Source organism: Molossus molossus, unplaced genomic scaffold (assembly GCF_014108415.1).
Source record: "Molossus molossus isolate mMolMol1 unplaced genomic scaffold, mMolMol1.p scaffold_m16_p_1, whole genome shotgun sequence".
NCBI classification, from domain to species: domain Eukaryota; kingdom Metazoa; phylum Chordata; class Mammalia; order Chiroptera; family Molossidae; genus Molossus; species Molossus molossus.
In genome coordinates this window covers 251159698-251186620 of record NW_023425344.1, presented here as the reverse complement: position 1 = coordinate 251186620, position 26923 = coordinate 251159698, and the positions used below count along the sequence as shown (strand labels likewise).

The 26923-nt window shown below is 50.7% G+C and overlaps 3 protein-coding genes across 4 annotated transcripts in view; 2 read left to right on the top strand and 1 right to left on the bottom strand.

Annotated features, from left to right (window-relative positions):
- TDRD9 (tudor domain containing 9) overlaps window positions 1–1686 on the bottom strand; it is a 69901-nt gene extending 68215 nt beyond the window's left edge. The window contains exon 1 of the mRNA XM_036244917.1: window positions 1659–1686. Coding sequence (XP_036100810.1) covers window positions 1659–1678 — 20 coding nt within the window. The 5' untranslated portion in view covers window positions 1679–1686. The remainder of the gene's footprint in view (window positions 1–1658) is intronic.
- RD3L (retinal degeneration 3 like) lies at window positions 113–3015 on the top strand. 2 transcript variants are annotated; one of them, XM_036244930.1, is made up of 4 exons: window positions 113–177; window positions 511–1057; window positions 1450–1756; window positions 2108–3015. In XM_036244930.1, exons 3-4 carry the CDS (start codon window positions 1458–1460, stop codon window positions 2403–2405), a joined length of 597 nt encoding a protein of 198 aa, XP_036100823.1. In that variant the 5' UTR covers window positions 113–177; window positions 511–1057; window positions 1450–1457; the 3' UTR covers window positions 2406–3015. The 2 variants fall into 2 exon arrangements, with proteins under 2 accessions (XP_036100823.1, XP_036100830.1); XM_036244937.1 differs by lacking the exon at window positions 113–177 and having other exon boundaries at window positions 347–811; window positions 931–1057.
- An 11971-nt stretch (window positions 3016–14986) lies between these two features.
- ATP5MPL (ATP synthase membrane subunit 6.8PL) lies at window positions 14987–19541 on the top strand. The gene is made up of 4 exons (XM_036270469.1): window positions 14987–15095; window positions 17911–18034; window positions 18703–18723; window positions 19372–19541. The coding sequence occupies exons 2-4, from the start codon at window positions 17911–17913 to the stop codon at window positions 19404–19406; spliced, it is 180 nt and encodes a 59-aa protein (XP_036126362.1). The 5' UTR covers window positions 14987–15095; the 3' UTR covers window positions 19407–19541.
- The last annotated feature ends 7382 nt before the right edge of the window (window positions 19542–26923 follow it).

Sequence of the window (26923 nt, the reverse complement as noted above, 5' to 3'; positions counted from 1 at the left end):
ACAGGTCTAACGTGAACCATGTCTATTCTTCACAGTTCATTTGGAGAAAAAGGCACCGTGCAAATATCTACCAGAACTGGCGAGCGGGAGGCCCTGTCCAGTCCTTAGCAGACACGCCCCTGAACCGAAAAGCAGCACCATGAGGCCCATCCACGCCAGCGTGCTCCCAGACAGGAGGTGAGTTTCTACCATGAATTATATGTTCTCACAGCTCTATTTTCTCCTGACCTTAATCTATTACTGCCCTCGCACCATGTTTTAACAGGATTACAAAGTGAATTTTACAGCTACCTACTTAGTGCCTATAACGTCCTCCAGCACTGTAACCCGCTTTCGTACACAAAGGAGCACTACTCAGAAGGAAAAACAAGTACAGGTCACTTACTAAACAGTTCACGCACGACTGACCGCAGCCTTCTTCGCCTGTTTTACTCAATTATAAGGAGCTTTCTCAGAATGTGTATTTTCCAAACAGTCAAGTCTGATCTATCTTTCTTGCTTTCATTACAGAGGACAGTGACCTGGCTTCTAAATGGCCTCAAAGTTCAGCTGAAGAATCAAAGCAACATGGTTATTTTTAGAGCTCTAGAGGCACAAAAATACAGCGCTAAACTGTGACCTGCGGCGACACACAGCAGGCGACGCACAGGCGGCCCTGCGCTGGGAGCACATCTGCCTGCGGTGTTAGCCCCGCATGTCTCCACCCCCACATCTGAACGCACGGAGCACGGAACCAGCAGCTGCCAGCATCTCTCCCCATGGCTGGGTGACATTCAAAAGGCAGACATTATATAATTTGTGAGATTCAGTAGTAAGTTATTTTTGTCATTTCTTCTAGCTTGCTTACCAGGTGAATTAATGAGCATTCTCTCCACATGAAGATTTCACAACCTCGTTCCTAACATAGAAAGTTATTTATTTCAAATGCAGTTTCAGTGGTAAATACGGGGGCTGGTTCCTGCAGCAGGGGACAGCCAGGAGAAGCAGACCTGCCTGAGTGAAACGCGCCTCATCACCAATTCACGCAACATCACCACATCGGACCCACACTTACCAGGTACGCTTTAAACCTTGTCTGCCCAAAACCTGAGTAAAAGTAGGTTTCTGGATAGCACTTTACTGTACTTTCATATTTTAAAGCCTCCTAAGAACTTTTAATAGCAAGTGTTAAGTGCTACTTTCAGAATATGTCCAGTCTGCAGATTATCTGTAACTTTGTATATTTCATTTCTGCTTAGCTACATAAAAATATTTTCAAAGCTTGGTTTTTGGCACTGACCTACTTAGAAACTGAAGGACTTTAATCCATGTTCTAATCTTACTTTGACCTGTATATCTAACCACTAGGAAATTCATTCACTTTTCTGGCAAATTTATTATAGAGACAAATATTTGCTCATCACAACTATAACATTGGATACAAATAAACAAGTGCAAACATTTCCACAGGGCTAAAAATGCCACTTTTTGGCTGGATGAAATGGCCAAAACACTCCGCCTACAAACCCCCACACCGCCCTGGCTCGGATGCGGTGGCCAAGACGCTGCTCCGGGAGCTGCACTGGCACCTGGAGGAGCGAGAGGCGCTGCTGCAAGAGATCGGCAGTGAGCAAAGAGGGAGGGAAGCGGGCGTGGAGTACCCCCGGCGGAGAACCTACCAGAATCCCCACACCACCATCCCAGCTACTGAGCAAAGGCGACTTGAAGCTCTGTGCTCGCGAGTGCAGCCCTGCCAAACAGGAACCATTCTCAGCAGGTAAATTCCTCCTTTCTTCTTGGTGATACCTGTGCTGTCAGTCTAAGTACCTCACGTGTTCAGACCAGAAACTGTCCTCTATACCATAAATTCTTTCATCACATATATCAAATTCCCAGCACCAAAATGCCTAACGAGAAGCTGGGCAGAAAAATCTATTGATGTTTTCCCGGCTGGGAAATAATTTTAAATCACATTCAAAACTCTTTACCAGACATATAATACTAAGCAATGTGCAGACCAGTCCCAAGGCGGGGACCGCTGCACGGCCTCCTTACATACTGCACTTTGGAGACAAAGGGAAATGGCAAAAGATACTGAACTGAAGACTGTTCACTGTTTTCCCTCTAGATTTCGAGAAGTTTTGGCAGAAAACAATGTGCTGCCCTGGGAAATCATCTACATCTTCAAGCAAGTTCTGGAAGACGCCCTGGCTAGCCCTGAGAAAGGTGGGCAGCCGGGGCGCCCCAATCACCCTACTTGCCCAGAGGACAGTGTCCAGAGTTCAGACAAGGATGAGATTCCCACCGTTTCCAGTTACGTGGACAGAAACACGGAGCACAGGCTCCCTGCAATCTCGCGCAGGACGTGGAACCTGCCGCATTACTACCCTTCCAGTGAAGGTGCTGGCAGCCGGAGGCGTTTCTAGGCCCACCTGGTGTCGGATGCTGGGTGCTCAGAATAAGAAAGGTGATGTGACTCCACACTTCTCTGTTGCCTGTGGATGTGTCCTATGTTTTAGACAGTGTTCCTTTCTCAACCTCTAAAAATGCAATGTTTCTTAAAAACTAAAGTGTTTCCTAAATATTTTGAAAAACATGTTTGAAATATTTTCTTATACCTCAAAATATCTCACAGGAACTAAGGCATTTATTTAGTAGGAAGTTTGATAACCTTGACTCCGATTCTGAGAGGATGCTGCACCAGAACAAAGTAAATGGCGCGAACCCTCCCTCCTGACACTGCCTCCCTCCAGGGCATGCTCCCGGCATGGCACAGGGGGAGACCCTGAGAGGAGACCCAAGGGGAGACCCCAGAGGCAGGAAAAACGGGCAGTGTGAAGATAAAGCTGCATCCTAACACATTCGTTTCCAATCTCAACTAAAGTAAGGGGAAGTATGGAAACACTGCTCTGTGTTCTATCAGTAAGGTTCAACATCAGCAGCTGCTCCTCTCAAAGAAAGCAATCCTGATGTATACTTGACACCAATATTATGTTTATTTAAAATAGCAAAATAGCACTGGCCAGTGTAGCTCAGTGGACGGAGCATCATCCCAGGGACTGAGAGATTCTGGTTCGATTCCAGGTCAGGGTACATACTGGGGTTGAGGGCTCGACCCCCAGTGGGGGGCATGCAGGAGGCAGCCGACTGATGTATCTTTCTCATATCGATGTTTCTATCTCTCTCTCCTTTCCTCTAAAAAATCAATAAAAACATATTTTAAACAGAATTTGGATTTTGTCTATGAAGTCCAGGACTAGAACTGATGACCTCACCCCATGTATCAGGACATACACACAATGAAGAGGCCCCAAACACTTCATTCTCCCCCCCAAGGCACCTCAACCAGCCCGTAACAACAGAAGTGACAGCCACAGCACTCCGAGAGGGCCACCCTCCCACTCAGCCAGGGAGAAGGTCACTTCTTAAGTAACTCCCATCAAAGAGCTTGCAGTGACTAAAGAAACTGTGGACAGCTGAACCCCACGTCTCTCTAAGTCCCCACAATACAGTCGATCAACTCTAACCCAGACTTAAAAGCAGGTGGAAAACACTGAGTTTTGGAATTCTTTCTGAGTTTCTATTTCTCTTAGTTTAAGCAATAACCTAATGAGCACGTTTCCTCTGACAGTGTTGGTATATTTAATTTAAAACTATAGCTGTTTCTAGAAAAACCTATAAATCAAATAGACATTTAACAAAAATAACTTCCTGAATATTAACAGATCTACACTTTTATACCTTGGACTGTTTCCAGTACCTGAAGCTGGCAGAGGAGGAGGGTGAAAATGTAAGGGGAACCACATGGAAGCTTCAGGTGTATCACAGAGAGGAAGCACCGGCACGGCTGTCAGCAGCAGCGAGGGCACAGCACGGAGTAAACACACCAACTGGGCAAGAGCATCCTGCAAGCTCACACACAGCGAGCTCTCAAAAGCCAGCACCGTTAACCAGCCCAGCCCAGCATTCCACAGGCCAGGCACTGTGCTAAGTACCGTATGTACACTGTCTTTTAATCCTACCTTGAAAGTAGGCCACACTATTCCCATGTGACAGGTGAGCAAAGAGCCTCAGCCCTGCTCAGTGGTCGAACTCCAGACTCACAGGAGTCAGGCCCAGACAGACTGCCTCAAACCCCAATGTGGCCTCTGAGCTCCACAGGAAAGACAGCCATACCTGACACCTCCTCCTGGATGCCCTCAGGCAACTTCAAATCAACGTGCTCGGACCAGACATAGAGTTCTGTTTTCTAAAAGGATAAATAAAGCCCTGGCCGTTTGGTTAGAGCACTGTGCCCACCACTCTCCACCCCACTGAAGAGTTGCAGGTTTGATCCTGCCCTGGGAGGCAACAAATCAATGTGTCTCTCTCACATCGACATTTCTCTCCCCACTCCCTCCACTCTCTCTAAAAAAATCAATAGAAAAATATCCTTGGGTGGGCATTGACCAAAAAAAGACACAGGAAACATGCTGATGTGACTGGAGAGCAGAGGTGGGATCAGCAGGAGGCGGGCAGTGTCAGGGGGAGGGCTGCCGCCATGAGCCTTGATGAGTCTGCATTTCAATAACCCCCCCAAAGTCATACCTGGGCTCAGGTATGAATGTTTACTCAAGAATTTGTTCCCTCAACAAGTAAACTGGCACCTACCTCACACCAGGTATTCTTCTAGGTGCTAGAATAAATTACTGGGGCAAGGAGGGGAAGCCAGGAGACCACACATAAATTTTATAAAAAGCTTGTGTAAAACCAGGCCAGAGAGATAGAAACATCAATGTGAGAGAGACACATCGATTGGTTGCCTCCCACACAACCCAGAACATGGCCGGGGATTGAACCTTCAACCCAGGTACATGCCCTTGACCAGGAATTGAACCTGCAGCCCTTCAGTGAACAGGCCAATATTCCAATCACTGAGCCACACTGGCCAGGGCTAATTTTTTTTTTTTTTTTGTATCAATTGCGCGCGCGCGCACACACACACACACACACACACACCCCTCAGGGAAATCAGCTGGGGCCAGAGGAGCAAGGCAGATTTTACTATTCAATCAAGGCAGGAACAGATGAGGAAGCCACTCTCATCAATTCTAGAATAAGGACCCTGCATGTCAGAAGCACTCGATAAGCAGGACCTACTAAGGCAGTTCATTCACCCTAACAGATATGCGAGTTCCCACCATATGCTAGGTGCGGCACTGAGAGCTGGAGATCCAGGGGTAACCTGTACTCTCAAGAAGTTCTAAGGTAGGAAAACAACACATGAAGCAAGTTCATCAGAGCATGAGAGATGCATGTGCAAAACACTAAGCAAGAGCTGTCCCCTCAGTGGCTCGCTCCCTCGGTGCCCCTCTGACCCTTCCAGCTGTCCCTCAGTCTCCTCTGCTCATCCCGTCTGCTCGACCTCTAAACATTCAAGAGCTCCAGGCCTGGGTCCCTGGATCTCTCCTCGCTGCATTCACCCACCAGGATCTACCACACCGAATCTGGCTGACCTCGTCTAATGGGTGTCCAAGCCTTAAGCTCCCCAACATGTAGCTCCACACAGACTTCTTTACTCAGCGCTGGGCTGCCCACACTGACTCCTGGTATTCTGCCACACACCAGTCCCCCTGCAGTCCTGTCCTTCACAGTGGATGGCAGCACCTCCCGGTTGCTAAGCCAGAACCTTGGTGTCACCCATCACTGCTGCCTCACTCACATTCTGTATCTGATCCAACTACGAAGTCCTTGTCTCTGTCTTAGGAAAACATCCCAAATTCCACCTTTGCTTACCACCCACACTGCTACCATCCTGGTCCAAGCCCCTGTCCTATCTCTTGCTTGAATGATGTATTGGTGAGGGTCTCCAGGTAGACAGAACCAATAGGATATGTGTGTACATACTGAGAGAGATCGATTTACTTCCAGAAATTCGCTCACACAATGGTAGAGGTGGAAGTCCAGAATCTGCAGGTGGGCTGGCAGGCTGCTAACCCAGGAAAGAGTTGCATTGGGGTCTAGAGGAGTCTAATGACCTCCGGGAGGTCAGGTATTCAGATGATTGCAGGAGGCTACCCACATTATGGAAGGTAATCTACATTACTCAAAATATACCAACTAAAATGTTAATCTCATTCAAAAATACCTTCACAGAAACATCCAGAATATGTGACCAAATATCTGGGCACCATGGAGCAACTAAGTTGAGATGCAAAGTTGATATCACAGGTGTTATCAATAGCGTTCTCTCTGACCTCCCATTTCTGTCTAGGGCCCTCTTTAGTATATTCCACACAGCAGTGCCTCTGTTAGAGCCAGAGTCACATCACATCACAGCTCTGCTCACAATCCCAGTGCCCCCAACAGCTTCTGGCTGCCTCGGATGACCAGCGGAGTGCTCACTGGGAGTGAAGACAACTCCTGATGCAGCTCAGCTACCTCTGACCCCTTCTACTGTCTCCCTCTCTGACCCTCCACTCCAGCTGCAGAAATGGTACAGAAGGGACACTCAAATACTTTAATTCACAGGAAAGTCACCTAATAAACTAAACCTGCTAGAGTCTAAACAAAAAGGTTTTGAAACCATGGACTCTCCCTCCCCCTTTCTCTCTCTCTAAAAAAATAAGAAAGAAAATAAAGAAAAAAAAATTTTAATAAAAGTGATGCTTTCAGTTCTCCAAGTCTAGGGAGCGAGTAAGAGTAGGGGGCAGTACAGAGGGTAGCCTATGGGATCATTCAGCAGTGGAATTCTATGGAACAAAGCGTATAAAACAAAAACAAAACGACCACTCTAAAGCTGCAAAAGGGTCACTCTGTCCCCTCCCTGCCTCCAGGAAACAAATTTACCAAGAGTCCAAGTTGCACGTGACTCTGCAAAGGCCTGAAACATGCCAGGAGAACCTGACGCACCAGATCAGATAGAGCGACATGCAAGATCAACTTAACAAAATTAACAAAAACCACTCTCTCAACGGTAAAGGGTGTTGAACTTGCCGGGAAGGGCCTGGCAGAGATGCTGATACTCCAAGCTAGAGGTGCTTCCACACTGGCCTTCAAAGAGGAAGCAGGTGAGTCTACTCACCAGATCTAGGTCTTCTGAAAACAGAAGGCATCTTTTTGCCTTTTTATTTCCACCAAAATCACATGAACAGACAGCAGTTATTTAAGTCAAAGAACAGTGGGAGGCAGGCAGAGCATTAATACAATCGAACAAAGGTCCTACATTCACACTCCTTGGTATTTACCCAATTGCACTGAAAACTTTTGACCCCACAAAAACCTGCACGTGGACGCTTACAGAAGCTTTATTCATAGTTGCCAAAACATGGAAGGCACCAACATGGGACATTATTGAGCACTTAAAGAAAAATGAGCTATTAGGTCAGGATGGAGGAACATTAAAAGGCTACATTCCTATGATTCCAACTATAAGACATTCTGGAACACGCAAAACAATAGAGATATTTTAAAAGATCAGTGGTGTCTGACCGGTGTGGCTCAATGGTTGAGCATCGACCCATGCACCAAGAGGTTGCCGGTTTGATTCTTGGTCAGGAAACATGCCCAAGTTGTGGGCCAAATCCTCAGTGGGGAGCATGCAGGAGGCAGCCAATTGATGTTCTCTGTCATCGATGTTTCTCTCTCTCTCTCTCTCCTTCTCACTTCCTCTCTCTCTAAAATAAAGGGAAAAAAAATTTTAAAAAAAAGATCAGTGGTTACCAGGGAGGGAGTGGGGGAGGGCAGAGCAGAGGAGACTTGAAGACAGTGAAACCACTCTATACAATACTAATGGTGGACACATGTCCTTGCACATCTCTCCAAACCTGCACCAGAGTGAACCTTCATCTTAACTATGGACTCTAATTATTAAGAACACATCGCACCGGTTCATCACTTGCAACAAGTGTAGCGCACTAAAGCAAAATGTTAACAATAGGGAAATGCTGGGGGGTAGGGGGGAGGTGCACAGTCGTCTGTGCTCAATTTTTACCTAAAAAACTGCTCTAAAAAAATAGTGTACTAATAAAAAACTATAACTCTGTTTCTGGTAGGGAAAGATTAGCCTGATGTAGGTGGCGGGATGAGGCTCGTCTGTGGCCACCTCGCTTTGGGACAGCAGGAACCACAGCGGGGGGGGGGGGGGGAGCAGGGACCAGCCAATGGGGCCCAAGTCCTCGTTCATCGTTCAGGCCCCGCACCCACCCTCAGCCTCGCCTGGCCTCCTACCTCCCAGACTCCACCTGCTGCGCCTGCGCCTGCGCCTGCGCTTGGGCCGGGGTGGCGGGGTGAGCACCAGAGGCCTCGTCCCGGCACTGGGCCTCATCTCTGGCCGCCTCCGCAGGGATGGCGGGTGGCAAGCCCAGCAGCTCCACATCAGTCACGGTCTTGCCGATGGTGAACCAGTCATTGATCTGGTCGACGGTGAGCTTGCGCAGCATGTTCGCGGCGAAGCCTCGGCACCACCTCAACTGACCGATGGAGCGGCAGGCGGGAACTGAGGATGACGACGGCGGGAATGAGACTCAGCGTCGACGCGCCTGTAGCCCCGCCCTGCTCCAGGCCCTCCAATCAGAGTGCGCCAGCGCCCGCACGACCTGGGCCTCCTGCAATCCACCCTTCCTCACGGCGCTAGGCCTGCTGGGAACTTGGCTGGCCCCAGCCGACCCAGAGACCTGGGCCTTCAAAGGCCTCTGGGCTCACAGCTCCATAGCCTCCTCTTCAGTGCCAGTGCACAGTCTGCGTAATTTGACCCACAGGGCCTCTCAGCCCCCCTGGAGAGTTAAGGCGTCAAGGGACCCGGATGTGCAAGACCAGGCTCTCTCACTGATGGTTACAACGCGAGGCCTCACGCCCAGGAGACACACCGTTTATTGCGCACCTGCTGTGTCCCTGGCCCAGTGCAGGGCTGTGGAGTACCGCGGAGATGGAGCCCAGGGTAGGGAGACAGAAAGCAAACCAGGGAGGGGACTTATGGTTGTCTTGTCGAGATAAAGATGTGGCTGTGAAACTGGGACACCTTGCACCTAATTTGGGGGAGAAGGGCAAGGAGAAGGTCAGCGAAGGCTTCTTGGGGACGATGACAACTACATGATAACCAGGCACGAATCGGACGGAAGAGGACTCGGAGAGGGGGCTCACAGGGGGGAAGGGAAGACGTGGGTGACGGCCTGAAGGCAGGCAGCCCTGATGGCCATTGATCTGGAAGAAGCTATGTGGGGTCAGAGTACGAATAAACTGAGTTCATTTTGCTCCTTTCCAAAGCTGTATCTCAGGTGCACTATCCTGCCCACAATCTTACCCACAGCTGGACAGCTGGTGAGATAAACAGATTTGGAAGTTGTCAGCAAGTGGAAGGTGATTAAAACCCCGGAGCCACTGACATGGTCCAGGCCATTCTACACTCTACACGGGTGAAGGAAGTTGGAGGACAGAACCCTAGGAAACAGCCTGAAGGAAGAGGCAGAGGGAAAATCCAGCAAAGGCATACAAAGGAAGGAAGCTGTCAAGGAAAATCAGGAGAGTGTCATGACTGCCCACCCACCATCATATGTCAGCACCGGGTGCAGTGTCTGACACCGTAGGGGCTCTCGGGAAAGAGCGGTAAGAAAGAAGACATACAGGGTATCAAGAGCATGGCACTGAGCCCTGGCCAGTTTGCTCAGCGGTTAGCACATCGGCCTGCGGACCAGAGAGTCCCAGGTTCAGTTCCCACTAAGGGCACATACCTCGGTTGCAGTTTGTCCCCGGTCCCAGTTGGGGTTGTGTGGATGGCAGCCTGTTGATGTGTCTCTCTCACGTCGATGTTTCTCTCTCTCTCTCTTACCCCCTCTCTCCCTCCTGCTCTATCTGAATGCAAAAATGTCCTCGGATGAGGATTTAAAAAAAAAAAAAAAGAGCGTGGCATTGACCAACAACAGTGTGAACTCCAATCCATTAAGAACTGGAACATGCCCTCCAAAATGCCCAAATAAGAGGTCCACTTGAGAAAGTGCAGCAGAAGTCAGACTAGGTGTCTCACCAAAAAAAAAAAGTCCAGCATGGTACTGTTACCAGACGGGCACCTGTCCCTAAGCGGGTCTGCCAAGGGCCCGCCAGTAGTGTGTGGGTTCTAGACTTGGTGAAGGAAAAACTTCACAACATGGGTCCAAGTGAGTATGAGGGTACATTTATTAAAGCTGGAGACAGCAAGGCAAGGAAGGGCTTAGAACAGAAGAAGCAATAGGAGAAACTGCTGTTGTAGGTGGGGCTGCTGTCAGTTCACTGGGAAGTCAGGATGAAAGGGGGCCTTGGAGAAGTTTCAGGGGTTAGCCCAGGGTGAGCTGCCACTGACCATTGCTCCCCTGGTTGCAAGTCTGTGGGGTCCTTTGGAGTTTAGGGGGAAGAGGAGGGGAGAGGAAATGGCACAGGCATGTTCCCCAGAGGGAGAGCTCACGCTGGGAGAGTTTCATCTCTCTCAAGTAGGTAGGAGTTTTCCGGGAGCTCTCAGGAGGTTTCAGCAAAATATTCATTAGTTTTCCAAGTATAGTTCCCCAGGGACGTGGTGTCTACTGATTGGTCAGCGTCAGAGCAGGGGAGTCATTATTGCAGCTGGCCCTGGCATCGCCCACCTCATTTTGCTGCTTTTCTGGGCCTGGAGCTAAAATACAACTGAGGCCTAGATATTACCTCCAAGGAGTTGACCTTCTGTATCTGGCTGTAAATTGCTCCGCCAGTTTGTTCAGCTATCTATCTCAGCTTCCCCATTCTACTTGCCGAGGAATTTTTCTAGCTTCTAACTATCCTGCCTCTGTACTGAGCTGGGAGTCCCAGGTCCAAATCCTGGCCACACCACTAACTTATATTATGAGCTCTGGGCCTTTTATTCTGACTATTCCAAATACTGCAGCCTCCAACAGTTGCCCCTGACACATGATTTTTGGCCGGGGCTAAAGAACTTGTTTTTCAATATGTAGGAAAAATGTAATTGGAGAGTCACTGAGACTTCAGTATGTCACTGAGCACTGATTGGAAAATAGTGCAACTTCATACTTCATGAGAAGTCTAGCACATGTTCTAAATTTCACAAACTACACTGAAACCAAGCAACTCTGGAACTCACCAACTTTTGTGTTGGTATGTTACTGTTCCCACATCCTTTGTTGATGACACAATGAATGTTTTTAAGTAGAGGTTGCTCTTTTTCTGAAGAGGGTTCATGTCACACATTTTCTTGAGAGCTCTGTCTAGGTTCTTTGATGCTTTGGGGCTGCTATCTCCTTCAGTCCCTCAAGTTTTGAGTTTTTAACTACAGTTTAAGGCCAGTAGGTTGATGATTCTTCAGTTTGGAAATTTCTTCTCATTTAACTGCCATTTTCTTGACTGAACACTAGTTAACATTCTGTGTTGTCACAGACTGAATGGCTTTGAGCTCCCTTCCTTTGTGTTCAGTAGGTCTTGGTTCTCCAAACCCCAGCTCATCTTGCATTCCTGTCTAAAGTTCAGAGTTAAGCCCTGGCAGAGTAGCTCTGTTAGTTAGAGTGTCATCCCAATACACCAAGGTTGCAGGTTCGATCCCCACTCGGCACACACAAGAATCAACCAATGAATGCATAAATAACTGGGAAAATAAACTGATGCCGCTCTCTCTCACTCGCTCTCTCTCCCTTCCTCTCTCTCTCTCTAGAAATCAATAAAATAAATATTTTTAAATAAAAAGTTCAGAATTAAAAAGAGACAGCTTGACAGTTCTCAGTAGGCTTGGAGACATCTAGGCCAGAGCAGGTGGGAAGGCTGCGGAAGACCTGTGGGCCTTGGAGGTTTTGCATATTTGCATTCCAAAACAATGTGATCCGTACACCCAGAGGAAAACAGCTGACAGCAATTACAAGCGCAGTTGCTGCCGTGAAGCCGCTCTCTCCCACAAGCAGGCAAAGCCAAGTTCAAGGTGCCTTCGTGTCTTTGCACAAATGCAGCATCTGTGCTTTGAATAAATCTGCTGGGGTGGCCCTTCCTTTAAACATTGTTTTCTTTGAAGAGTGTTGGATTTGCAACTAAAAACATTCAAAATCTGTTGATCTCAAGTCCAGTTTGAAGTTCAAAAGCTTTGTCTTGAAATAGCTTACGACGATGCTCTTCAAGTTTCCCCTAAATGTGTGTCCTCCTCAGCAGTTTTCTAACTCATAAGTCTAAAACATTCTTTTTCTAAGACAGTGGTTCTCAAACCTGGTCCTTGTCTCAGGATTCCTTTACAGTCTTAAAAACAATTGTCCTTGCCCTAGCCATTGTGGCTCAGTTGGAGCATCTTTCCCTGTACGGAAAACTCACAGGTTTGATTCCCAGTCAGGGCACGTGCCTGGGTTGTGGGTTTGGTCCCAGCTGGGGCGCTCACGGGAGGCAACTGATTGATGTTTCTCTCACACTGATCTCTCTCTCTCTCTCAAACTTCCTCTCCCTCTAAAAGCAGTACAACATATCCTTGGATGAGGATTAAAAATAAAAATAATTGGCCCTGGCTATGTGGCTCAGTTGGTTGGAACGTTGTCCCATACACCAAAAGGTTGTAGGCTCAATCCCAGGTCAGGGTACATACGGGAGGCAGCTGATTGATGTTTCTCTCTCCCTTCCTCTGTCTCTAAATGATCAATGGAAACATATCTTCAGGTGAGGATTAAAAATAATAATAATAGCCCTGGCCAGTCTGGCTCGTTTCTCTCTCCCTTCCTCTGTCTCTAAATGATCAATGGAAACATATCTTCAGGTGAGGATTAAAAATAATAATAATAGCCCTGGCCAGTCTGGCTCAGCAGTGGGAGCGTCAGCCCACAGACCAAAGAGTCATGGGTTCAATTCTGGTCAAGGGCATGTACCTCAGTTTTGGTTCGGTCCCCGGCTCTGGTCAGGGTCATGCAGGAGGCAACCAAAGGATATGTCTCTCTCACATTGATGTTTCTCTCTCTCTCTCACTCTCTCTCTTCCTCCCACTCTCTCTCAGGCCTTTTGAAGAGAAATGGGAAAATATCCTCAGGTAAGGGTTTAATAAATAAATAAATACATACATACATACATAAATAACCGAAGACCCTAGAGAGCTTTTATGTACCTTCTAATTCCTTTTAAAATAATAAAACCTTGTGATGTTAAATGAATATTTTTATGAAAAGTAACTAAAAATGTATTATTTTTCTGTGTGAGGAGAGGGACATGTTTACATTGTCAGAAATCTCTTAATGTCTGCCTTACTGGAAGACAGCTATATTCTCACACCTGTGTCTGTATTCATGCTGTTGTGACATCACAAGTCCCATAGCCTCTGGAAAATTCCATCATAACTTGTGAGAGAATTATAGTGAAAAAGAAATTTCACTTCTTACTATTATTATGAAAATAGTTTTGACCCCTCGGTGTGTGGGGGGGGGCTTGGAAACCCCAAACCATACTTTAAGAACCACTACCCTAAAATGGCAAGCCTTTTAAGTTTTGCATGCAGCTGCTTTTGATTCTATGCTTTCTTCTCTACGAAGCAGGACCATGTTCATTGATCTTCCTTCCCACATCCTTCCCTCTGAGCTCATTTTCTTCTGCCTGAATAATGAACTTGACTTTTCTTTTTTCCCTGCAGAGCCGCTGGTGATTATTCCCTCAGTCTTAGTTTGTCTGAAATGTCATTTCACCGTATTCACTGAATGTTAATTTCCTGATGCACTGAATTCTAGATTGGCTGTTCATTTTTTAATTTTTTTCTTTATTGATTTTAGAGAGAGAGGAAGGGAGGAGAGAGAGAAAGAAATATCGATGACAGAGAACATCAATTGGCCGCCTCCTGCATGCCCCCCACTGGGGATCGGGCCCACAACTTGGGCATGTGCCCTGACCGGAAATCGAACCAACAACCTCTTTGGTGTATGTGTCGACGCTCAACCACTGAGCAACACCGGCCAGGCTAGATTGGCAGTTATTTTAACATTTCTTTCTCTCTGTCTTCTTTAAGTTTTCTGTAGTTTCTAGGTATTAATTTACTTTCCTTTACCTGCCTGCTCAGTTTCCATAAGGCTTTTTGAACCTGTGGTGTGACTTTTTTTGTGTCATCACTTTTTGAAAATTCTCAGCCATTTTCTAATATTTCTGCCCCATCTCTCATTTTCTTCTAAGACTCCAATTACAAATCTGGTGGACTTCCTTGCTATATCCTCTCTCTGAATTCCTTTTGTCTCTGTGTTTCTGGTTTCTTCTAAGCTGTCTTCCAATTAACTAAGTCTTCAACTATCTGTTGCTAAACACATCTAATTTCTCTTTGGCTCTTTTTCAAATCAGGTAAGTGGGCTTTTTTGCTTGCTTGTTTGTTTCATTTGTTATAAGTTTCTGCTGAAATTTTCAGTCGTTTTTATTGCACATGGTGATCATGGTCGTTTTTAAAGCCTGTGTGTTAGGTCCAGTATCTGGAACCCCTGTGGAAGCCTTTATATTGGCTTTAGTAATATAAAGAATTACTATGCACAGAATCCAATGCATAAATATACGCAGAGCAAAAAGGTGGACAATACAAAGAGAAATGGCAAGAAAACAGCTGAGATGGGAGACTCAACTTATCAGGCTTTAACTTTAGCAAGTAAAGATGGTTCACTTTTGCAGGGCCGGTGTGGCTCAGTGAATTGGACTGAGATACCGGTTCGATTCCCAGTAATGGCACGTGCCCAGGTTACGGGCTCCATCCCCAGTAGGGGGCGTGCAGCCAATCAATATTTCTCCCATGGATGTTCCTCTCTCTCCCTTCTCTCTCTAAAAATCAATAAAAACATTGTGGGGGGGGGAAGATGGTTGCTTTTTCAGGTTGACCAAGTCGTCTGCTTTGTCCAGGCCCTTCCCGGTTTCAGCACTGTAAGTCCCCAGTCCGGGACAAATCCGGTTGGTTTATCACTGTATTATGACGCCATCAAAGTTCCTTCCCCTCCGCTTGGCCTCCTAGCCTGCAGCAATCGGGACGGCCGCTGGGGGCGCTCTGGTGCGCAGGCGCGTCCTGAGAAGCGCTCGGGCTCTGGGGCGCCGCCGCTCCTTCCGCCTTCCCGGCGGGCCCTGCGCGGCGCCTGCGCATTCAGTGACCTTTCCCTGTATTTGGCTGTGCGGGTCGGGTTGGCTTGAGCCGTTGGTCCTGCGGCGAGGTGAGTGGGGGAACCGGGGTCGGATGCCTGACGCGGGGCAGCCGAGACAGTGGGGGACGGGGCGGTGGCCAGCGGAGGCCCGGGCCGGATGTGTCCGCGGAGGGAGCCGGCGGCGAGCGGGACCCTCCCCAGGCCCCCCGCAGCCCCACCGCTGACCTTGGGGCCCCACCCCTCCCCCTGCCTGTGTGCTTTCCGGTCCCGGCCCCCGAAACTGGAGGAGGCGGCCCAGCGGTTAGGGTTAGTGGGAGGCCACCGCCTTCCTCCCCCTTCGGTGAGCGCCCGCGGCCGGCTGGAGTTCGACCACCGAGCCCGTGTCCTGGCCAAGAACCTGCCCCGCGTGTGGCACCTTCTGCTCCGCGTCCTTCCGCCCCCCGCCCCGACACGCTGGTCTCCAGGCCGCACTGTGCGGGTGCTGTGGGAGAGGGGAAGCGGTATTGTGGGGGCTCAGTGGCTCAGGCGCTTCTCGGGTGCGGTCGGGGAGCGCTTTGCTGCTCACTTGTCAAAGCCTTTGCAGACTGGCTCGGACACGGTGACACCCTTTGACCTCTGAGTGGGACGGGCCGCACAGAGCTGGGAGAAGCGGGTGAACAGGTGGACTCAGGCAGGGAAAGGAGGGAGCCTCGCGTTATCAGATTTGAGACCACGTCACTTGTCCAGCCAAGATGGGCGACTTTGGTCCGAAGGAAAGCCAGGGAGGGGAAGGCAAGGATTGCGGGATACCGGTCGCAGTCCGTGGGAAGGGTAGGTGAGAAACGGTGTTGGGGCACCTGGGCCCTGTTGCTGGGCGCACAGTGATCACGATTCGGGTTTCCTGGTGGAAGATCAGGGAAGATGAGGAGAAGCACAGTTCTGCCTAACCAGAGTGACAGGTGGAAGGAAGTCGGAGTGGGGATGAGGCTGCATCACCAAAGAAGTAAAGTATAGTTTTCAAGTGAAACAGAAGGACTGGGTCTCTGATTCCTGACAGTGGTTTGAATGTAGGCGATAGACCAGATGTTACAAAGCCTTTTTCCCCCTTCGGGAATCAAACCCGCAGCCTTTTTGGTGTATGGATGGACACTCCAACCAGCTGAGCCACCCTGCCAGGGCTGCTACAAAGCTTGTTAAAATGAAAGTGAGGGTGTCTCACTTAGAGTCTGTAGTAAGTTATAAACATCGAAAACATTACTTTGAGACCTGCACATAAAAGTGAACAGTGGCCCTGACCAGTTTGGCTCAGCGGTTAGAGCATTGGCCCGTGGACCAAAGAGACCCGGGTTCGACTCCAGCCAAGGGCTTGTGCCCTGGTTGCGGTTCTTCCCTGCCAGGTTGGAGTCATACCGGGAGGCAACCAACCTATGTCTTTCCCACATCGATATTTCTTTCTCTCTTCCTCCCCCTCCCCCTCCTGCTCTATCTGAAGATAAATGGGAAAATATCCTTGGGTGAGGATTTTTTTAAAAAGTGAACTGTGTAAGTTCAGAAATTGATGGCTTTTACCAATCAAATCCAATAATTAAATATTTTTGTTCATGAAATAACTGATGTCATAATTGCAACTCTTAGGAAGTGGCCTTGTCCTCTTAAGCTGTCTGCTTTGTATTTAGCAATAGATTTCAAGACTGAGGTGCATGTAAAACATCGTGACTGTAGTTAATAACAGTGTACTAAATAGTATAATTGAAACGTACGCTTTAAATATCTTACAATTTTGCCTGGCTGGTGTGGCTCAGTGGATGATAATCGACCCATGCACCAAGAGGCTGCCTGTTCAATTCCCGATCAGGGCACATGCCCAGGACGTGGGCCCAATCCCCAGTGGGGGGCATGCAGGAGGCGGCCAATTGATGTTCTCTCTCATCGATGTTTCTATCTCTCTCTCCCTTTCTCTTTCTCTCTCTCTCAAACCAATAAAGAAAAAATAAATAAATAAATGTCTTACAATTTTATATGTCAGTTAAACCTCAACGCAGCTGAAATTTAAAAAGAAAGAAAGCACTGATATACTGCTGATCACTGTATGCCCGAGCCTGGGTGTTAGTCTCACAGGAAATCACTGTCCCATGACATGTTCTTTTTCAGCTTTAAATGCCAACAGTTCTTTTTTTTTTTTTTTTTCATCCTCACCCGAGGATATTTCTCCATTTTTTTGTTCTGGTAGAGTGGGAGGGAGAGAGAGAGAGACATCAATGTGAAAGGGACACATCGAGTGGCTGCCACCTGCACGACCAACCAGGGCCGGGGACAAACTGCAACCGAGGTACACGCCCTTAGCAGGAACCGAACCCAAGTCTCTCTGGACCGCAGGCCGACGCTCTAACCGCTGAGCAAAACCGGCCAGGGCGAAATGCCAGTAGTTCTTAGCATGATGGAGCAAACATACTAGTTCTCTTTTTTTTTTTTTTTTGGTACGTGCCCCTAGCAGAACCAAACCCAGGACTCTCTGGTCCACAGGCCAACACTCAAACCACTGAGCCAAACCGGCCAGGGCGTAGTTCTCAATTTTAAAGGTGTTAAAAGTGCTGTGTGACTTGGGGCACGCCATTAGTGGAAGGCAGCCCTTGGGGGGACATTGGATGACACTGCAGGATGACACAGGCTTGAGGAATGAGAGGTGACTGGGTGCTGCATTGGCCAAGGTCGGGGCATTGGGGGGAGAATGCAGCTCAGAGCAGGAGCTCCTGTTCGGGGGAGAGGGGAGCACAACTGGCATCAGAGAAGATCTCTGATGAGTAGTTGTGGGAAATAGAGTGAACTTAATGAATAGATGGAAATCTCTTGCTAGTTCGGTTTGAAACTATGATCATATTAATATTATCACTCCATTCCTTTCCAGATGTTTCAGAGCCTCGTTAAAAATGTTTGGGTCCCCATGAAGCCCTACTACACCCAGGTTTACCAGGAGATCTGGGTAGGAATGGGGCTGATGAGCGTCATCATTTACAAAATCAGGAGTGCTGGTAAGTTTCTTCATGCTTGATCCATTAGAGATCAGGAAGAGAATTACTTTCAAAAGGAATTGCAGTTCATGTTGTAAAGGACTGTGATTCTTATCTAGGAATGGCCATCAGAACTCCAGAGGGCCTCCGTTAAAGTGTGGGAGCACACATCAGCCACGAGATGTGTGGGGACCATTGGAGAAATTTGAATAAGACCTGGATGTCAGGGAATTGTGAATTTTCTTAGGTGTGACAGTGGCATTTTGAATGCATAGGAGGTAGCCTTAGTTTTCTTTCTGAGTGTTTGAAATATTTTCATACTACAAGTTATGGCTCGGTAACCATTTGGTTCTCAGTGGAGCAGAGATGGGGCCCAATCATGAATTAATAAACGATTGGTTAAAAAGAGGAAAGGAAAAAACTTTAAATGCAAGACTGGCGTTTAGGGTGCGGTAGGGAGTCGAGCCCTACAAATGCGGGAGGACTGTTTAACCGCTCATAGAGCGTCTGTGGTAGGGGTTTTACCATCTCTTGGCCATGACACATAGTAGCTCCTGTTTTCTGGCAGCTTCCTTTATCAGCTTGACCCAAACTGAACTTTCCAGCCAAATGCTGATTTCCACTGTGGATCGACTAAATGCTATTTGTAAAGCATTGATATAACCAACTTTTCTTTCTTTTAATTTCAGATAAAAGAGCTAAAGCAAAAGGTGAGATTCTTGCTTTTTAAGTGGGTGGGGAATGAAAACACCATGAGACCGATCGAGGACAGGGTATATCAATGCCCTGAATTGACGCTGACACACGGTTCAGTAAATGTAGATGAGATAGGGATGCTCCCAAACGTGAAGTTCTGCTTGTGGTCTGAATGTTAAAACCATTGCTCACCCCAGAGCCAAGAGAAACTCCTGTTTGTAGGCATGATAGAAAATGGATTAATTGGGCAGCTGATGCCACCAGTAGGGAAGCTGGTTAGCTGCACGAGCACACCGCCCTGTCACTGTGTTTGAGGGGAGCACCACGGGAATTTAGGCCCTGGTGCTGGATGGGTCTTCACTTTGCTTCCCAAGGGACAGTGAAACTAGTCATTTGTGCCCTGCGCATCTAGGCTGTTCCTGACCTTTGTGGAGGAGACATTTCCCCGCCCCTTCACCTGTGCACCTGCAGCTGAGCTGCGTGCACACCCATCGACCGCACAAACCCTCAGGCTCCCTGGGAGGTCCATGTAGAAACGGCCCTCCGTGCTTCTCCATACCACTGAACATTGTTGACACTTTCTGCCTTGTGAGTGCTTACACTGTAAACTGCGTTCTGCTTGCTCTTCCTGAACTGTGTTTGTGTTGTGCTTCTTTCAAAAGCCCCGCGTCCTGCATCTGCCCACGGTCATCACTGATCAGCCGAACCTGCAGTGTACCACGGTGGCCTAGCTGTAAATCCCAGCTCTTTTAGACGGGAACATGGGACACACTGTATATTGTAGAAGTACCGTTTCCTTGCTGGCATGAATAAATGTATCTGTAAGACACCATGACCTGCTCGGTGTTCTCCCTTCACCCCCGTGTGCTCGTCGGACCCCGAGTGGATCGTTGTAACACAGCAGGTGCAGACTCACTGAGCCGGTCGTCCTTATGAAGACCAAGGAAATGAAGAGGCAACATCTCGGTTATCGTAGGAGTTGGGGTCAGAGCTAACACTCACAGGTCCGATGTTCAGTCTCAATAAATATGTGTTACACAGGTGATTCTCCTACTCCTGTGACCTCTGAGCCTCTGTTTTCTCTTGGAAAGTGGAGGTGATGATATGTAAGTTCTAGCCGTTATTGTGAGGACAATAAGAGAAGGTGTGGGAAAGCACTATATTGCAACTAAAATTCTTCCGAAATAAGGTCACCTTAGATCACATGGTGGGTGGGATTCTAAACTCTAGATTTCATCAGGAACTCATGTATAAGGCAAAGTACACAATATTTAAAAAGTCTTGATGTTTCTAGTTTGGTAAATATCGAATACTGCATAATATTTTTCTCTAAAGCAATGACCAAAACCCCTAGAAATGCATTTTAAAAAACAGTTCTAGCCCTGGCCGGTTTGGCTCAGCGGTTAGAGCGTCCACCTGCAGTCCGGAGAGACCCGGGTTCGGATCCCGCTAAGGGCGCGTACCTCGGTTGCAGTTTGTCCCCGGCCCTGGTTGGTCGTGCGGGTGGCAGCCACTCGATGTGTCCCTTTCACATCGATGTTTCCCTCTCTCTCTTCCTCTCTCTCCCTCCTACTCTATCTGTACAAAAAATGGAAAAATGTCCTTGGATGAGGATTAAAAAAATAATAATAAAAAATAAATTAAAAAAAAACAGTTCTATAGCAGTAAGCTTGGGGTAGCAGTGAGTCTAATTTGAAATCTGGTTCTTTGCAGGTAAGTAGTGATTGGCTGTGGGACATAGATGGTGGCCCGTGTCCTGGTCTCTGGCTGTGTTTCTTTTGTTTTTCTCTGTCTCCAGCATGTAGTGTCAGGTCTGACCCAGGGTCGGTGCCCCACAAATGACTGCCACTTCCTGTGCCTCCATTTCTTCCGTAAATGGGTCAAATGTACCTTATCAGACTTCCTGACTGCCTGCTGCTGGCTCCAGGAGGAGTGGCCCGAAAGCACTGGCCAGCCCCAGTAAGCGGAATCCCATCCCCTTTTCTCCCTAAGTGCTTGGCCTCCAGGCGTAAATTGCCGCTGTGGTTCAAAAGACCCACCTGGGCCCCCTGTTCTCATCCTGAGCTGGCATCAGAATAATATGAGGGGCTGTGAACAGGACGGCTGGGCTCCAGTCTTGCCCACTGTTGGTCTAAGTTCCCAAGACATGCTGACGCTCAGGGCCACTTGAAAAACAACTGATGAGCCCTGGCCAGTTTGGCTCAGCGGTTAGAGTGTTTGTCCGTTGACCGGAGAGTCCCAGGTTCCGTTCCCACTAGTAGTACCTCGGTTGCAGTTTGTCCTGGGCCCTGGTTGGGGTCCTGTGGGCGGCAACTACTCAATGTGTCTCACATCAATGTTTCTCTATTCCTCCCTCTCTCCCTCCTGCTCTATCTGAAAATAAAATGCAAAGATGTCCCCAGCTGAGGATAAAAAAAAAAAAAGACCACTGATGATACAAAGAACAGCATGGACGGGGCTTGTGCACCACTGCACCATCCACCACAGTCCCTGGGGCACCCAACACACTAGGTCCACTTCGGGGTAACTTCTGAGAACCAAGCAAGGTGGAGCTGCAGGCCCATGTACAGAGGAGGGGACAGGCCAGTGCTGGGCTAGGACTCGGACTCCGGAAGCCTGAACCCTTCTGGAGGGAGAAGGTGAGGACCAAGGGAGCAGCAGCCCTACACAGGGACAGAAGGGCTGGTGTGCAGGCCCTGGTGTCTGTTCCCTTATTACCTGTGGTTCCTTCAGTCATAACCACCTGGGTAAGTAAAACTATTACACACGCCTGTCCGCCACTGAACCCGTTGTCCGTGCTCGCCGTGTGCGGGGCAGGCCGAGGGCACTAAGCCAGGTGGAGGACCCTCGGAAAGGCTGGCTGGTAGGCAGATGCCTGGCCCAGTGCCGATTTGAGGTAGTGACAGGGCAACTGGAGGATGTCTGAGACAAACGCCACCCACCCCCCAACTTCAGCCAATGACCAGATCTGAAAGGAGCAAAGCGGGTGCCCTGCGACACCAACCAGTTCCTGTCCTCTGACCATCTCACACTTCCTCTTCCTCCTCCCGACACTTCACTCTCGTTCTTCACTCCAATTCCCTGACCATTTCCACTCCCCCTCCTCACACTCCCCTCCTCACGCCCCCCCTCCTCACACTCCCAGCTCCTTGGGCTTTGGGTACAACTGCCTTGTCCTGGGACGGCCTGCAGGGGGAGCCAGAGTGTGCCCCAAGCTGATTGTCAGGCAGCCTCCTGAGGGAGGGGACAGCCTGACCTGGTGACTGCCTGGAACTGCAGGGTGCTGGCATAGGGTCTGTTCAAAGCATTTGGGGGTGCTGAGGGATGCAAGGCCTTTACAGCAGCATGGCAGTCCCTCTACCACCTGCAGGACAGCAGCCCCTGGCCTGGGTGTCCAAGCCGGCTCTTTGTCCTGAAACCCACACTTCCTCCCCTCCTCTCGGAGGACCTGAGAGGCAAAGCAAAGAGAACACAGCCGCGCATCTAAGAGGTAACTTTAAACAACGTGCTTTAGCCCTGGCCGGTTCGGCTCAGCGGTTAGAGCGCCAGTCCACGGACCGGAGAATTTTGGGTTCGATTCCCACTAGGGGTACGTACCTCGGTTGCAGTTTGTCCCCGGCCCTGGTTGGGGTCGTGTGGGTGGCAACCACTCCATGTGTCTCTCTCACATCGATGTTTCTCTCTCTCTCTTCCTCCCTCTCTCCCTCCTGCTCTATCTGAAGCTAGATGCAAAAATGTCCTCAGGTGAGGATAAAAAAAAGAAAAAAATAAACAATGTACTTTAACTTGGCTTCAAGGGAGCCTTCTCATGCCCCAACTGGAGACCCTGGAGGGTGTGCCTTGCAGCACCCTCAGTGGGGTGGTGTTTCTGGAGCCTACAGGTTGCAGGTGCCCAGGCCAGGCGCCTGTCTGCATGTATCCACTTGACCTGCCCCCCAGCCTGTGAAGTCCTATGGCACCTGTTTCACAGATGAGAAGAGGAGGCCCAGACAAGATAATTGGCTGACACTAGAGGATAACTAGCTGGTGACAAACAAACTGACTTGAGTCAAGGCCAAAATTTGGTCACCTGCTCTAGGATGGGGCCCACGCGCATTGCACACGGGCTGTGGCAGTGAGGAGCGCAGTCCCTGTTTCGGAGCTGAGTCTAGAGGACTGGCTGTGAACCTGTCCCCACAGTGCTGGCAGCACACGCCACAGGGGAGTCTGCGCCTGTTGCCCTTGGGATACTCCCCCAATTTGCCACCCACCCACGAATCGGGCCACCACCCCTGCCCTTGCCAGCACCTCCATCAGGTGGCTCTGGAACATACGATGGACCTAGCAGTGCCCTGAAGTATCCAGGAGACTGGCAGGAGGCGTGCCACCACCCCACCAAGGGCCGCCCGGGGACGGCCTCACGCTGTGCACAAGGGCAGGACCGGGCGCAGGCACTGCTGGGAGGGTGGGCTGTCTCTCCTTTGACAGGGCAGAAAGGAGCCTCGTGTTCGCAGCTCCTTCCACGCCTGAACCGAGGAGCTTTCCCAGTGAGACCAGCACCAAGGCCTCCCATGCACCACCCAGGCCTGAGAGGTGACAACATTCACCCCGTGTGTGGAGGCAACCCTGGCCACGGAGCCTCTGCCCACCATCTGAGGCAATGTCCCCCAGTCCTGGGCATCCCCCCCAAACAAGACCCCCTCCCACAGGACAGCTCTGCCCCACCTGCAGGAAGGAAGCCAGCTGGGGCTCCCAGCACAGACCCTTCCGGACCCCGAGCACCTGCCAGCCAGTGTAGTCAGGGCCGCAGCAGCCAGTGCCGGGCAGGGCCCAGGGCCTGTGCTTTCAGGAGCCCTCCAGGGTTCTGATCACCGCCAAGTGCAAGGCCCGGAAGAGCCTGCCCTTCCAGGAAGCCTGGAGCAAGCCTTGCGCCAAGCAGTGCATCAGCCCTGGGCCGCGAGCCTTCGAAGAGAAACCGCTCCCTCCGTCGCACTTCACCAGGAAACCACCTCCGAACCGGCCACGTGCCTTCGCCTGCCCCTGACGGAGGCTGGGAGCCTTCAAGGAGCCCCACCCCCACATGCTTGCGGTCACAGCAGGGAGCCTGGGTTGTGTCAACTCCCCTCGAGCCTCCATGTCCACCAGCAGGCTGGCCTTGCCCTTTGACTTCCAGCCCTGCTGAAGCTGGGCATGGAGCTGGGCGTCAGGGGTCCTGCCTTCCTGCCCGGTGCCATTCCCTCTCTCCAGGAAACAGACCCTCTTCCAATCCCTACTGGTGGGCAAATGAAAAGGTAACTAGTATCAGCACTAACCAGAACACCCCTATGGCCCTCTCCCCTGGCTGTCCCTGCAGTCACCAGGCCCCTGGCACAGGAGGGTCACTTTCTTTAGGAGCCAGGCTTCTCGGCACCCGCCTCCCACCTGCCTGCCAACCAACAGCCAGGTCCCAGCATCCCAGCCTGTGAGCCAGTGCGCGGTGGCCTGTTTGCCAGAATATGGACCTTTGACCCACACTAGGTGCCCCACACAGAGCCACCCTGTCTTGTGCATGTGACGCCCGGACTCCGCTGCTGCCCCCCTGTTTCCCGGCTCTGCCTGTGAACCGAGGCAGGTGGGAAGAAGAGTGTACCCCAGTTCCACAGACGCCCACCCCGCGGTTCTACTCCGCCCGCCTGTCCTCTCACCCCGACCCAGGCAGGACTGAGGGTCCCCACGGAACCTGAGGAAGGCAAGGGGGTGCTGGCCTCCCAGGGCCCAGAGCTGGTCTGAGAGATGGAGGTTCTCTGCCCACCTCAGGGCCTCTGACCTCCCCTGCCGGCGCTCCTCTCCCTGGTGCCTGCCCCTCTGTCCCTGCCCCACTCTGCCCTCCCCCCTGTCCTGACGACGTGGGAGACCCCACGGCTCCCCCTTACCCTCCCACAGGCACCTCTCCTCCTCCACCCCTGGTCTGAATACCCGAGGGGACAGCGATGGGTCCAGCTTGCTGTTTGCAGCCGGCTGTGGGCGTGACCAGCCTCGGGCCCGGAGTCCACCCTTGGCCCGTCTGCATGACCAGTGGGGACTGTGGGACTGGCTTTCCTTCACAACAGCTCTGGTCAGATCATGCCACCATGGAAATCCCACCTGAGGTTTCCATGTCGGTTTGCAAAGCCCCAAGCTGGCGACGTTTTATCTCAACTTTCAAGGTGGACACATCATGTCTGTCAGTCCAGCGAGCCTGACCTGAAACGGCAGGTGGGTGTGTGTGAGCTGGGCCCCGGTGCCCCCTCCCCCAACAGGAGCCCCAGAACTCATGTTCTCTCAAAGGGGAAACTGAACAGACAGGTTTGTCACCTCACAGAGGAAAACAACTCTCTGAGCCTCCAGTTTCACTGTTCACGAAGTCAAGGGTTCACCTGTCAACTCGTCAACTCGGCGGTTCCTCGGGGAGGGCTGAGCCTGGCTCCCAGGACACTGGGTTCCAGGGGCAAACTTGGGTCCCAGTGACAGCAGCACCCTGCTTCTTCTTGACCGACAAGGGGGTGGTTGATAAACACACGCCTGGTGGGCTGGTGGTGGGAACGCCTTTATTCCAGGAAATTAGTTCAAGAGAGCTTGGTGGCCTGGATCAAGTCGCCTGTTAAATAGTAACTTACACCCCATATTACATTCGCGTCCGGGAATAAATATCCAGGGGAAGTGTTTATTTTAACGGGTGAACAAAGCATCCTTTGTTGCTGACTCTGCCTGAGCCAGGCTCTCCTTTGATAGGAACGGGCTGGCATGGTCCCCTGGGAACCTGCAGCCCTGCAGTTGACCAGTTAACCACTTTTCTGCGTGGGTTTATTTTGCAGGGGTCTTTGCTCTCCCTGGAGCACAGGACTGACAACTGTCAGCACCCCTCCAGACAGCTGTGAGGAAGCTGCCACTGCCTCTCAGACCCCCAGGCCACCAAGGGTGGGATGTGTCTCCACATGGGGTGTCTCTCCTCCTCTGCAGTGAAGGTGGCCTGTGGGAGCCCCGGTGTGTCCTGCCCTCTCTGGGGTCTCAACCTGTCTCCCAGGTCCTCCTGGAGGTGGCACCACAGGTCTGCCAGCTCTGGGTCCCAGCCTGGATGACAATTAAATTCCTGGGTGTGAGACTCTGGCACTTACTTGTACCAAAGAAAAGAGGAAAAAACACTTCCTTGGGTTGATCAAAGCATTCTAGGAAGAAGGAACTGGGTAAAGTCCAGCGGAAACGAGCTGGGCACCGGCTGATCACTGATACGGGGACAGGGAGGTTCAGGGTCAATCCGTCCCTCTGTGCAGTTCGATGGGTGGACTGTTAGCGACGTTTGACACAGTGGAAGTTTAAATGATCCCCAAGAGACGGTGCTCTGCGGCCAGGTGGAGAACTCCCCACGGGACTCGAGGCCTGGGCTGCTGGCCGGGGCTGCACCCAGAGAATCAGCCGCGGTCAGCACTACCTCGTGGCTTCTGTCTGACCCCAGGGACACGCAGGAAGTAGGTGTGAAGGTCCCCACTGCACAGGTTACGAAGCCTGGAGGGCCAGAGGGAGCCTGTCCAGGTGCACAGCCAGCACAGCGGGGGCCTGCAGACCAAGCCCAAGGCCCTGTGGGGTAGGACGCTCCGCAGGGACCCTTTGTGACAGGGAAGTAGAACCTGCTGGCATTGGTGCCCTTTAGCTGCCAGGGAAAGTGGCCTCGTGAATAAGTCGGTGACCTCCAAGGAGACGGGCACAAAGTGGCCAGGTGGGGCGCAGCCCTGGGGAAACCAGGCCAAGGACGCTGTGCAGGCACTAGTGCCAGGAACACACGCCCTGGCCACACCCTCCCCACCCCACCCCACCCCAGTTCTGCCCTAGCCTCTCAGCTAAAGCCTGAGAGGTGTGTGAGCTGAGACTGGCCCATCTGGGGATAATGAGGCCAGGCCCAAGACTGGTAGGTGCCCCTAAGCTTGGGGTGACTTGGTGACTTCCGGCCAGCCCATGGACAGGCCAGCAGTGAGTCAGGAGGAAGCAGTGAGGGAGGAGGCTGGAGTCCACTTCCCCTGTGCTTCCTCCTCCTCGGGAAGCTGCCGAGTAGGGCCTTCTGGGGCTCGCAGCAGCTTAGATACACCCTCAGCACACCCAGATGGCCTGGCTTTACGGCTGTGCCTTACCCTGACCCACGTCCTAGGACATGGATGTCCAGCAGAGGCTACCCGGAGCTGGTGTCACAGTGAGAACTGTGGGAAGCGGCAGGACCTGGCCCTG

Excerpts from the sequence above, each read along its gene's own strand:
- RD3L (XM_036244930.1), top strand. The coding sequence starts at position 1,458 with ATGCCACTTTTTGGCTGGATGAAATGGCCAAAACACTCCGCCTACAAA. Across the intron at positions 1,757-2,107 it reads ACAGGAACCATTCTCAGCAG|ATTTCGAGAAGTTTTGGCAG; the intron begins GTAAATTCCTCC and ends TTTTCCCTCTAG.
- ATP5MPL (XM_036270469.1), top strand. The coding sequence starts at position 17,911 with ATGTTTCAGAGCCTCGTTAAAAATGTTTGGGTCCCCATGAAGCCCTAC. Across the intron at positions 18,035-18,702 it reads TTACAAAATCAGGAGTGCTG|ATAAAAGAGCTAAAGCAAAA; the intron begins GTAAGTTTCTTC and ends TTTTAATTTCAG. Across the intron at positions 18,724-19,371 it reads TAAAAGAGCTAAAGCAAAAG|CCCCGCGTCCTGCATCTGCC; the intron begins GTGAGATTCTTG and ends TTCTTTCAAAAG.